General features: G+C 34.9%; 1 protein-coding gene across 1 annotated transcript; it reads right to left on the bottom strand.

The window, feature by feature from the left end:
* Positions 1-5,254: 5,254 nt before the first annotated feature.
* On the bottom strand, positions 5,255-9,902 carry LOC113727376 (SUN domain-containing protein 2-like). Its single transcript, XM_027251509.2, has 2 exons — positions 8,635-9,902; positions 5,255-5,835 (listed from the first exon to the last, which is right to left on the bottom strand). Exons 1-2 carry the CDS (start codon positions 9,718-9,720, stop codon positions 5,530-5,532), a joined length of 1,392 nt encoding a protein of 463 aa, XP_027107310.1. The 5' UTR covers positions 9,721-9,902; the 3' UTR covers positions 5,255-5,529.
* Positions 9,903-14,002: the final 4,100 nt, after the last annotated feature.

Below are 14,002 nucleotides of genomic sequence, written 5' to 3'. Positions count from 1 at the left end.
GCTTTTAATTCTTAAAATCCCCATTTATCCCTGACTTGAAAAGGAGCAAATTTTCCCCAGTCCTTGAGGATACGACCCTACTTGCTCTATATACAAATTAACAAGTTCTCATGAATAAATTCTGGTATATCGGATTTAGCAAACTCTTCAGAGTCAGGGTGTATCTAGCAACCCATTGCACATCCAGAGTCTCTGCTCCAATATTAGGATTGACACGGAACTGCTTCGTTGGCAATAAGAATTATTAAATTTATTATTGTACAGGCTCGACACCTGTCATATTCAAAGGTTGATAGACTAGAAAAGAAGACTAATCATGCAAAAAAAAAGGCTCCACAAGATATCTCCGAGATAGCAATGTTTGGAACAAGGACTGTTGCTTGGTATGCCTTATATAGCATAGTCTCACTATGTTGATTATAAGGCTTAGTTTAAGTTGGATTTTGACAATGAAGAAGAACAAGAGTTTGAAGACTAATTGGTTAATCATGAAGGTGAAACTCATACTAGAATTGAAATACAAGGTAAAAAGAGCAAACTCAGGAAACTAGACACAAGAACTATGCATTAGCACCTCAAACTATGGTAGAATAGGTGATGACTGATCAAAGATAAATTGGAGTTTAAATTGAGGTACAAACTACAATGGAAAAGGTAAAGAACTTCTTAAGGAAGCAAGTCAAACTAAGGAACCAAGTTCTCAAGCAGAAGATCCAAAGAACTCAGCCACAGACATCATTGCTCAAGCGGTTCAAACTCTAGAAACTAACACTGAGCAAGAAGTCTTCCGTGAAGCTCATAATGATCCAACTGCAATATTTCAGCAAGTACTTCAAAAAGTTGGATCTGTGGAAGAACCTTCTGAAGCTAAGAAAACCAAGTCCAAGAAAAGGAAGATGTCATCTGAAGAAACTCGAGTCGAGAAGAAGCATGACCACTCGTAGGATCTCTTAGACTTTAGGATTTCGTCAACCACTCTATGTTATTTTCTAGGATCTGTTTTTCATTGTCAAACTTCATTTGCTTTTGTGTGAATACATATTTGAACTAATTTTGTCTTGGTCGTATATGAATTGACTTGTTTTGCTTACTGCTTGATGATCAGCTTATTTGAATTTATTCTATGCATCTTCTTAGGGGGAGTTTCTGTTTTGATGAAGCCAAAAGGGGGAGCACAGTCTCTTTGTCACCCCTCCAATTTTCTTTAATTAATGATTCTTTCTTCATCATTAGTTTATCATCATCAAAAAGAGGGATATTGTTAATGTACCTTGTTTTGCTAATGGCAAAATCAATGATAAATGATCTAGTTAGTTTTTTCTAAGTGTGCAGAAATTTAGTACTTGCATAAATTCAGAAAGACAATTGTTAGACGCACTTCGAACGCATGACCAATTCCTCTGACGTCTGAATTGTGCAAGATAAAAGAGTGAAGTTTCGCAAAAGAAGAGTATTTGAATAGTAAGGACGTATAAACGGATGGATGAACAACATCAATAATAGTCTGAATTCAACCAAGCAAAAAATGAAGTTTTGCAAAAGGTTGAAAACTATAACTATACGAATGCATAATGCACAAATGAACAAATGTTGTGATCATTCGAAGTAGAACAACTATTGTCAAGGTTAAGATACACCTCAATAGACGAACCTTCAGATGTATGTTAAAACACTACAATGCTCTGAAGATATGAGATCAATAAAAGTTGCTGTTTGAAAACTTACAAATTTTGAACTATATGGACGAACATCCGGACGCATGAGAAAATATCACGGCCATCCAAAATGTGCAGACGTAGTTAAGGGTTTTAAGAAGATATTCCTTCAAATGGAGCAATGGATGTACCCTCAGTTGTTCGATGAATCAGACTCAAAAGCTCAAGGAACAACAGACTATCTTTCGGACAAACATCCTGCAATTTGGCAGTCTAAAAGCTATATCGATCAGCTAGTTACTTTTCATTTATTGCTAGAGTTGTTTAGAAGATAATGATCTGTTGTTTGTTTTGCATAAAAGCTAACACTCTTGATTAGCTTAACAATGCTTACCTACACTAATTACAAGTTAGAAGGAGTGATTTTTGCTAAGAAAAATACTCAAAGTGTGTTCTTATAGATTATTCTTCAATTGTTAAAATTGTGAGGTTGAGTAGTTTCCTGTTAGTGTAAAACTCTAGTCGCATGATCCTACTTGTATGTATGTGTGTGTGTATATGCACTTATGTAGGATCATGCGACTAGAGGTTAATTAAAAATATTACCTTCATCCGTCGAAGATCTTCTTAATGTGAAAGCCAATGTTTGTGCGATCTACACAAGCCATTCTAGTGTCCAATCTCTAACAGTGATCTATACAAGTTCGAATGCAAGAAATCTCATAGATAAATTTGCCCGTAACTAGATAAGATGTGTACGGTCAACACTGAAATAAGTCTCCAACCGGTCCATAAGTAATGCAATTATCAAATTTAATGTATGCCTTTTGGTCCAGCTAAGATACGATTATTACGCTAAGTTTGGTATACAAGAAGGTCTAAAATTGAAAGGCCTTTTCAACTTATTATTCCATTCTCGTATTTGGTGTAAAGTTGGAAAGCCCAGTCCCTCAGAAAAATTCATTTTGGCTTTTTCCAAAAAAATTTGCATTCCTCACAATTTTATTGGGATAGTCCTTTTCATCATTTTTAAGGAATGTCCAAAACAATAGGAGTTTAGTTTATACTTATAATTCTCTTTGCTCCATTGTGAAATTTTGAGGCTATCTAGCCTTTTAGTTAATCATTGGCTGTGATTTTTCTACAACAAAAAAATTCTAGTTGTGCCCAAATTCCTTTTTCCTATCAAAGAAAATGTTTAACACATCTTTTTTTAAAAAAAAAAAAACTTGATATAGATAATGAAGATAAAATAAATAGAGAACATGAATAGTTGATTTCATGTGGCTTCTTTTTTATGTGTTGTTAATTATATTGCTTGTGAATATAAAGTTGTGAAACACAATTCATATTGTTTAATTAATATTACAATAGAGTTATTTCAATAGAAACATTAATTAGTAAAATCTCTGTAGTAGTTGCATTTTGTAGATTTTGCGGTTGGGTCTTGACTTGTACAAATGCTACACTTCTCCTTCAAAATAAAAAGTTTTACTTTCTGCAAAAATTTTCCCGTTTCATGGCTTCTATCTTCCTACTTGTAAATTGTAAGTTTTCCTTTTCTCCAAGTTTTTTTTGTTTTGCTTCAATGACAACATCCCTATAACTTAATCTATTTTATTTACAGAGACGAAAAATCTAAAAAAACTATATAAGAAACTAGTAGGTATATAGACCCGATTAAACCAAAGAAATGATTTGACACCTCCTTTAAATTTTTTTATTACAAGTGAGTGAACCCCAACCTACGGTTGAAAGAGGGATTTAATCCCCTTTTTTGTGGCCACAAACCAAGGACCGGTGGTTGCTTTTCTCCATGTAGAATGGAGTTTTTGGGAAAATTAGTTAGTGGTTGCCAGTTGCTCGAGTACTTCTACTGTTCTTAACTTCTTTTTGAGTATCCAACAAGTCTAGTAACGTGAATAACAGCCAGATTCGTAACTTGCGCCTCGAGCTGTGTTGTTGTTAGTTTCAAATGAAATGATAAATTGTACAATTAAAACTCAAATGTACAAATGATATATTGGATATACAAATAAGAGTTGAATTGTACAAATGAGACTTGAAGTGTACAAATTAACTATGGAGAAAACAAAGCTAATTGGAAACTAGATTAGGTGCAAGATCCAGATGAAATTCAAACCAGATCCGGAGCAGGATAATGATCAGAAAGGTCCAATTTTTTGTCCTTCGAATACGGCCTTAGGTCTGATATAGATCATGAATGATCGGGCGTCGGGTCTTCATTCGCCTATTTTACAAACTAAATCTGGCCCTGAATATGGGTTTGTATAGACTTGGATCCAGGCTAGATCCTATATAAAGGTCAGAATATTTTGACACCTTTTCACCTAAAATGGTGGTTTTTTTTTTTTTTTTGTGTCAAAGGTTGTGTTTTTGTAGACACTTTCTCCTGGAGCTTCGGAGATTAGTGGAAAAAACCATTTTCCTCTAAATAAGCAAGTCTCTTACATCAAAACTTACTACAAGTATTTTGATCATTCTTTGCGAGAAAATTTGACATATGCTATTAAATTTTATCATCTCTTATTGTATCCTAGAGTAATTTTCTGTATCCCCCTAACAAATATTTAGTGTAGTGGAGCCAAATAACATCTAAAAGACGTTAATATTGTTATTCAAACCTCAAGAGATCATCATCCAACTCCTTTTCTTTGTAAAATATAGTTTTACAAATTTCTCCACATTTGCGTGCTTTCGTATCAAATACATCAACAAGCAGTACTTCTTTTTCTTTTTTTTTTTCTTTTTTTAGATCTAATAACAACAGTCTACTCATACACTTACACTGTAGAAAGGGGAAGTCAAACTAGACTTGCATGAAGATTAAAGGGAGACAAAACTCACATCCAAACCAAATAGGTGCACTACAAAACACCCTCTAAATTTTGTAAAGGAGAGCAATGCTTGCGCCTTGAGCAGTACTTGATCTTCCTTTTGAACACCATTCCCTCTTCATTTCAGAGCATTGTTTATCTTCAAGGAGACCACTCTTAATTCATCGGGAGGATTGTGTGCTTGTGCTAACTGTACCTATTATAAAGTAAAGCCATGTTTTCTATCAAAAAAATAAAAGGCCAGCACATTTAGTTCAGCACATTATATTATCTTTTCCTTTCTCCCCACTTTTTTCAGCACATTTAGTTCAGCAAGGCATTTGTCTGAGTTCTCAGTTGCATTGTCTTCTTTTTCGCCTTTCCCTGCGTTAGGGACACTTGGTGCAAGGTTTCGATGCCTAAAGAGAAAATGTTTATTGCCGCCGTAGGGAAGCAGATACAGAAGTTTAAATAAAGTGTCTGTTTCAATCTATTGGATTCGACTTGCCTTGGAGGGTGATCTGTTAGCCATTATCTTACTTGGTCTTTCTTGTGTTTCTCGTGTCTGCTGTTGGGTTGTCATATTGTAAACTTGGCTTTTGACAATAATAGATAAGAATTAATCTTATATATATTGTCAATGTATATACTATCTCATTAGATATATTACACATGTACAAATTTCAAATTTTGAATTTAAAATTCAAAATTTACTTATGTATCATCTATCCAACCATGATAGTATATATAAAATTTACTCAATAGATAAATATATCAAATACCATTAGACATCTTTTCTGCAAGAGGAAAAAGATTAGGAAGCACATTTACACATCCACGTTTGAATAACTTATGAACTAGATACAGAGCCCAGCGGATAGAAAATCAAATTCCATCAAAATGACAAAAACTACATCTAATCTGTTAAAAGTTCAATCTTCCCATTAAAAATACCCTAAAAGACCCAAAAACTAAAACTTAACAGAAAAGTAACAAAAATTGAACAGTTGGGGAAGTGGTAGCACGCTGAAGGCTGATCAAGATTGCATGGCGAACGTTGAAACAGAGTTGGGTTCCTGACCATGTACCCTTAAGCGATATATGCATGTATGAGAAGGGCTACCGTGGTTGGATGAAAATTCAAACTTAATCATGTTAATGGCATTAGCACGTGCAGAGTCCACAACATCAAAAGTTTGAACATTGTTCTTCTCTAGGTCGTACACGAACTCTGTCAGAAGCAGCATCTTCTCAGCATCAGCCACAAGATCACTTGAATCTCCTTGCAGCCACCCGGAGACCCTGCAGTTTTTGGGAGCACTGGACCTATCATAAGCAACACTCTGTCCAGGACAGGAGTTGAATTTGGTTTCAGTAACAGAAGTTCGAGGGCACTTTAAATTATGAGCAAATTAAGTATATTAGCGATTAAAAAACAGTCAGCAGCTAACAAACTAAGAAATGAGACAGAAAAGACATCAGGGAAGTGAATGCACAATTCAAGTCTAGAAAAGACCAAAACAAGAGAATACAAATAACCAACCAGCTAAAAAGCACAGCAAATCCTCATCCACAAAGTACAAATGCCACCAGAGATATGATAATCGAAAAATTTTAAATAATTCAGTGTCTTTGCTTGACTAATGACAAACAGATGAATACAGATGGAAGTAAATAAGAAGCAAAAATGTTATCGTGTACAGTGACCATTCACATGTTCACCTAAAGCAGAAAGTTAGCAAAGAATTTCCAAATCGCACAAACTGGTTTACAGAAGAATGAACCATGATTGATTTTGTACTATACTTTTACTGGGTGCATCAACATGATGTGATCAGAGATAATTAGAACATTACTGCTCAGAGCAAAAAGTTGCATGAAAACAACAGTATACTTTCCCAAGTCCATAAGAATTAGATACTACTGACAAAAGGGGAATTAATGACAGACAGTTGCACTTACCAAAATACATGTTGCAGGACATGAAATATAGGAAAGTGCAAGAAAAATTTTCAATCTTCCTGCTAACCAAAGAGATAAAATGATAACCAACTTTTCTCCAGTTTCCCGCTTTTCCTTGCTAACACACACTACGAATATCAAATGCAACATTCAACCTAACTTCACGCACAGGTGACCTGTGGGCAGATCCACAAAGATAACCCAAACACCTAAAATTTGACAAGACATGACTAGATTTGACACAGCCTAATCAATAGATGAAATGTACACCATATCAAAAAGATTCACCAGATATTTCCTCTTGTCAACTCAACCCTTAATGAGGATTTTCCCTCTGAGAATGTGTCTATTTGGAGTGATCAAAAAGGTATTCTTTCTATTTATTTCATGTTCATCAATAAAAAGGCATTTTTTTGAGTCCTTTCTCTTGATTAATTCTTGGTTGAAGGTAGAAGTTTCTAGTTACAAGCGTTCAATTCTCTGAGAACATAAAATCCATGAAAGTCACTAAGAACCTCTAAACTAAAATAACAAACCCCATCTGAATGAGTTTTTTTCAGAAGAAGAACTATAACTGCTCCTAGTGGCTTGAGACTTTCAAGGATATAAAATCCATAAAGACACATCCCTAACATCATTATACAGCTCTTTTTTAAAATGTGTACAAGGTCCACTAACAGTAATAGTCTCCTGAACATCAAATGCTGAACATGATTAAGGAACAAAATTATTATGTATCTGGTCGCCTGTACCTCTGATTTATAATCCACTTCACTAAAGCAGTTAACTTCAACAATTGTGATGCAAAACATATATGTAACTGACCAAGTGTACTCTATAACATATTTATCCATTTCATTATAGCGATCACCTTTTCCATGTGGGAAAAAATTCTTGAATCTTCTTACCAGCACGGAGAGTATGGAGTTCAGGGGAAAAAGACAGTTGTTAGGTAAGATGAGTTAAGCTCTTGCTCTTTTAAAGAAAACCAAACTATAACATGCACTCCTTTATTCTATAAATACTTTGAAGAGTCTTTTTCTAGCACTTAGACATAAGAATCCCTATTGCAAGTCCTACCGAACATGATTACCATTGACAAATAAAAGTGATGACTAACTATAAAGCATTCAAAAGAAAACAATTCATACAAGCTGAAATACTGATTCAACATCTTAAAGGCCAATGACCATTCATCCTCAGTTACCTCACACAGGCAATTTCATCTCACATAACTCAGATAGAAGTCTTAAGTGTCAACGCACAAAGCTGACGAGTAACCAAAACACATGCCATCAACCATCCTATGAACCAAAGAAGCTCCAGATTGATCATGTGAAAATATCTTAACAGGTCACAAAAAGAATGGAAATCTAAAGAATGCGGCTGTTGAGGTTTTTACTAAAATTTAGAAGATAGTCATTAGCCATTGAACTACACAACTAAAAGAAAAGAAAATATTCCAAATTCTCACAACTTTAAAGAAAGTTGTGAACATTCGAGTCATGCTCTAGTCAAAAAAAGATAACAACACTTCTTTGTTCACAATATTTGCAACAGTAGAGGTAACCATTTTAATTCAACATGAACTTGGTTCCAATGTACTAGCTAGACCAACAAATAAGAATTCACATCTTTCTGGTCTCACAAATAATGCTTGTTGACAATTTCTACTTTCTTCTGTTCTACAAGCACTGACGGACAAATCTAAAAAGCCATCAGACCAGTAGGAACCCAACTCTAATTATTAGAACATAAATTTTTTTCCTATTTTGTTTGATAATGTAAAAAAAATCAATTGAATACCAGTACTGGATACTTCCAGAGAGGTTATCAATGCAAAGACTGATACTTTCTCAGTTAACCTAAGCTTAAATACTAAGGTATCATCTGATTTGGTCCGCATTCCTAGCTTACAACCAGTCTTTGCTTAAAGAAGTCAATTACAGTATTCCATAAGCAACTAAAGAAAAGAAAAGAAAAGAAAAGAAAAATGAAAGTCAGCAACACAGCAATCAGGTCAGGCATACACTGACCTCAAATGAAACAAGTAATCAATCAATTCAAGGACACACATAAGTTGTACGTTCTGAAAGTCAACAACAAAAAAATAGTCTCATCATAGTAAAACTTAGAAACTTAGATGACTAGTAAAAACTAGAAAGACATGACAACATCACCTCAGCAACATGTTCCAGCGTTACAGCCTCAGGAATGATTGCCGTCCTCAGTTTGATTTGCACAAACCCACTGCTACCTTTAAGGGGGAAACACTGACCAGGTTCGCCAAAACTCGGACGCAACATCTTCTCAGCATCACTGTAAACCTTGTGCCGATTGGTCAGCGGGATCCAACTAGGGCCACTTATCAAACCCCCCGGCGTATAGGGCTCTGAATGCTTCAACACCATGCCTCCAGCAGATGCCAAGGCATAGTCCACACTCCCTAATCCATCAGCTGCATGCTTCTCTATCTCCCTCTCCACGATCCCCCTCGCGAAAACTCTAACCTCATCAAGACTCACTGAATCCCCGCCTTTTCCCTTCTTAAACTCCTCCAAAAACTTATTGAATTCCTCTTTTGACAACCAATTCTCCATCTTTCCTCCCAATTCACCGACAAAACTTTCCAAGTCAACAGTCCTACTACCAAGTTCTTTGAATTTTGCTTCAATTTCCCCACTCTTCGCATCAATTTTCTCAAAAATTTCACCTTTAACACTCCCGATCTCATCCCCAATCTTCCGATCAAGAACGTCCACTTGCACCTGCATCATCTTCATCGTCTTCGCCGTAGACTTAATAAACTCCTCCACTTTCTCCATATTCCCCTTATAATCTCCAGGAACTAAATTAACACCCTCCCCGGTTAGCCCCCCATTCTTAAGCGCCAATTGTCTAACAATATGAGCCAACCCCAGCAAAACCACCAAAAGCACCAAATTCTTCGCGAAAATACTAATTACAGTCAACCACCACGGCTTCGCCGGCTTTGAACTAGGTTTCCGAGCGGTAGCCGTGGCCCGCCGAGAAGTAGGTCCGTTATTAGGCAAAGATTTCCTACCCAGAGCAACTGCATCTCGGGCTGCATCGCCGACGGTTAATTTCGCATGGTCAGCAGCGGGTGACACGGTGGTAGTAGCAGCGGCGGTGAAATTGTTGGGTTCGGTGGCGAAGTCAACTGAGTCGATAGGCTTTCTCTCGACGTGTCGGCGGCGAGCGGTGGTGGAGGGGTTGGCGGTGATGGAAACTGTAGAAGCCGACATTTTGGGGGGAAATTTTGAGGAAACCCTAGAAGTAATTGACGGAAAAATTATTTCCGAACTGGCAAATTTGAGAGAAAGCGGGGAAGAGAATCGAAAGTGACTATTTATATTTGTTTGGATTTGGAGGGCTTTGATCAGATTTGAAATTCTAATCGGAAACAAAGACGCAAATTGTAGTTGAAGGGTTTAAATAAATGTTAACTGTCAATAATTATGGAGGTTACTGTATTAAGCACCGATTAAGTGAAGACGACCCTGAATTTTTCTTAAGGTTACAAAAGTGCCCCGAAACTATCAATTTCAGCACTATATGATCTCGAATTATAAATTTACATGATCTATTCCAATTCATAAGGTGCTAGAGGATTGAATGACTAAAAATTCATTAATGTTCATGGATCTAGATAACTTGTCAAAATGTAATAGAATAGACTTATATACACGGATCAAGAAACGCTCAATATGCATATATGATTCAGTTGTAGAGAAAGGAAAAACATTTTGTCCACTTAATAAATTTTAGGAATTTTGACTAGCTTTTACTAGTTAAATTCCTTAGTGTCAAATTGATTGGAGTACATCATGATGAAATTGTCAATTCAAGGATTGGAGTATATCATGATAGAATTGTTCGTTTAAGGATGCATTGTACTAAAATTGATAGTTTAAGGGGTATTTTGCAACATAGAGAAAGTTTAGTGGGTATTTTGCATTTAATTTTGAAGCATCCCTAACTTTCACAATGTCTCGTTCTCAATATCACTCTCTATTCCACTTTTTATTATATTGTTATTTCTTTTTCATAAATATCATATTTTAATTCTTTTTGTTTCCGTAGAATCCAACAATTATTAATTGAATAATATATAAAGTTTAACAAACTCAAAAATAAAATGCACAAAATGAGATTTTTTAATGAATTTTTTGCTTTGTTTTTTAATTTTATATTATATATTACTTTTTTGAAACTATTGTATTTATTTTTTAACTTAGTTAATAGTTATTAGATTTTAAAAAAAACTTAAAATATGATATTTATAAAAGAAAAATAATAATATAATAAAAAATCAAATAGAAAGTAACACAAGTAATGAAATAGACGATCCACTGCTTTTTATTTCTCGCTTCCAGTGTCATCATGTGCGAATAGGCCCAAAGATCTTAATTAATGTCCACATATCTAGTCCATCTTCTTTTTCTTTTTCTTTTTTTTTTGACTTGAAGTTATTTAGACAGAAACTTTAACAGAAAAGAAACTTATATCGTTTTCTTATGACACCTTAAGATATTTGACTCTCGATTTTAGATAATTGCTTTCCTTTGGTGATGCGCAAAAATATATAAATACATGCTTTTGAGAATTCAATTGTTACTTGGAGGAATAAATAGAGCAAAATTCAATATTAGTTGTTTGGCCCCAAAAAAAGTAAGGTTTTAGATGTACTTGATAATTTTCTCTTATTTTGTTAAAAAAAAAAAGGAAGTAAAGTTTAGGGTCAAAATTTTAAACATTTACTGAATAAAAGGACATATATTTGAAAGATTAATTACATTTACCTCTTTAAAGTTTGACCAAATTGCCAATTTACCTCTTAGGTTTGGCCAAACTATGGAATAGTCCCTTAAACTAAGAAGCTCATAAATTCATAATGAATACACCCCTGCCATTACTTCAGTAATGTTAGATTCTATAATAAGGGTGTATATGAGTCAAGTCGAATTTGAATAGTACTATATTCAAACTCAACTCAATCACTATTAGCATCCTACTCGATTCGAGCTCAAGCTCAATTGAGTTAGGGTAAAAAAACTTGAACTCAACTCGATATAGTTCGAGTCAAGATCAAGCCATATCGAGTTCGAGTACTCAATGCTGCTTTTGAGCATAGAAGCTCAATCAGACCCCATTTTCGAGCCTTTAAGCTCAAAACTTGGAGAATGAAATTGAATTGTGTCTACTTCAAATTCTATGCATTTCAGACAAGATTCAGGCCATTTTGATGACTAACCACAAATTAAAGCACACACAATTGTACAAAATTCGCCAAATCAAATGAAAAAAACATGCTCCAATATCCAAGCTTAATTCATAACAATTAACATTGATGTCTTCTTCTTGATAGTGTAGTAGACATAAATCAAATGCAGTTAAGCATTGGCCAAAGATTGTAGAGTCCAGACTCCAGTCACTCCAACTCCACTACATTGACAAGTCAGGTCGCAGCAGTTGTGACTCGCGAATGGTAGCAGTAGTAGAAATAAAATAAAAAAAAATGGATAGCAGCAGCAGATTTCAAGGCAATAGTAGCAGAGGTTTACACAAATGGACAGCAGCAGGTACTAGGTAGTGCCTAGCATAGATGAACAAGAACAACGATTTAAAACTGAACAAGTAAATAAATCAGTTCAGGCAGTGCATATCACAAATGAATAGCACAATTTCGCCTCCTTCATGCTCTAAAATTTGCAACCATTTCACCAATTTGAACCATGTAAAGAAATTTCCAGCCAACCATTTAAAACTAAACAAGTGATCCTATCCAAAACTCATTCACTTGTAAGAACAACAAATCATCAATGAAAATTCCCACTTGGAATGTTATTCCAACAACCAAATGCACCAATTTACTAACAAATGTGTAAAGCAAGAAGAAGGGGAAACAAGAGTCTCTTAAAAGTAAGCGACAATTAGGAAATCAAACAACAAAAGAGTTCATTATTTGTTGTCACATTTACCTACAGATATGCAGCTCTAAATATCACCTCAATTGATAATTTCAATTTTCAAATGACAAACTCCATTAAAACAAAGAAAGCCACAACTATATTGGCTATTACTACTAAATGTGAAGCTTAATAGTGCTGTAAACATGTCATTTCACTCCTACATAAGGGCCAAGTTCTCACCCAACCCAACAGCAAGCATTTAGGGTTTCGCCCATTTAGGATTTAGGAATTTTAACTCGGCTAATTTCTTTATTCCACAACATTTTTTGTCTACTTCAAGCTTAATTGCAAAAGAAATAAAGGATACATTACAATATTACATTGTTGTCTTACCTCAAATTAAATCCTGTGGTTGGCAACGTCTTCTAAGCTCCCCAGCTGCTTGAGATACAAATCGTCGAGGAAGAGGAGGTCAACTAGAGAATCTCCAGCATCTAGAAAGCTAGCGCAACAGTGGCCGGTGATGTAACACAGGCGGTGATTGGAGTAGCGATGGGCGGCGAGCAGCAGCTTCAGGACTCCATTTTAGGTTAACGTGAGGGTGGGTTCATGCAGGTTGAGGAAGATTGAAGAAATGATAGGCCAATTTCTATTTTATGTGATTTTGTTTTCTGTTTTTGTATCTTTAGAATTATGTTGTTACCTTTTTTTATTAAAGAATTTTATTAAGTATGCAAATCAGCCTGTAAATTATCTGAATACATAAACTTTTAGTGATAATTTCATATTTAAAATATATATTATTTAAATTAATAAGTACTTGATGAGCTACTTGTCAAGCTCATCAAGTGCATATCTGGGCTCGAAACTCAGCTTGCATCCCAATCGAGTAGCTCAAGCTTGGGTTCGAACTTGGTCAACCTGAAGTCTAGCAGTTGATCGAGTTGCTTGCAAACTCCTCGCGAGATGCAATCAACCTTACTCCATAACATTTCATGAAGTCAATAGAAATTTGTATTAAAAGTCCTAAAATGCCCATTTAAACCCTATATACTTTCTTTCCTTAAGTTTTCATTGCTCTCAAAGGTGACATTTGTATAGGGCCTTTGAGCCATAGCAAAAAATATGCGAATTGAGGAATGAGACAAGAGATTCGTTTAAATAGAACAATAAGCTTTCAACTTTGAACAATACATTCAAATTCAGGAACGGCCCAAAAGAAAAAAGATGAATAGGGACTGATCAGAGGAAAATTCCACATTCAAGCCACAAGAGTCGCAGTGTGTTTGGATAGTAGATTATTTGGGATAATTTTTTTTAAAAAAAATATTTGTAGATACTAAATTTTTGTCAATTTTTAATGATTTCTTGAATATTTTCTATTTGATGAGTAATTTATTTTCTTGCATTTTAATGTGTATTTTTTCTCATTTTTGTAGGTTTATTTTAAGAAAAGAAAATTATGAATCAAAAAAATCAAAATCAAATCATGACCAAAGTTACACATTTTAATCATTTTCCCTACCAAGACCACTATTAGCCCATTTTATACTCCATTTCCATGCATCTTTCTTTTCATTTGGAAAAACCGATCATTTTATCTCATAGGTCTTTC

This window comes from Coffea arabica, chromosome 2c (genome assembly GCF_036785885.1).
Source record: "Coffea arabica cultivar ET-39 chromosome 2c, Coffea Arabica ET-39 HiFi, whole genome shotgun sequence".
In the NCBI taxonomy this organism is placed as follows: domain Eukaryota; kingdom Viridiplantae; phylum Streptophyta; class Magnoliopsida; order Gentianales; family Rubiaceae; genus Coffea; species Coffea arabica.
Note: the sequence above shows the minus strand (reverse complement) of the source record. Positions and strands in the feature narration are given on the sequence as shown.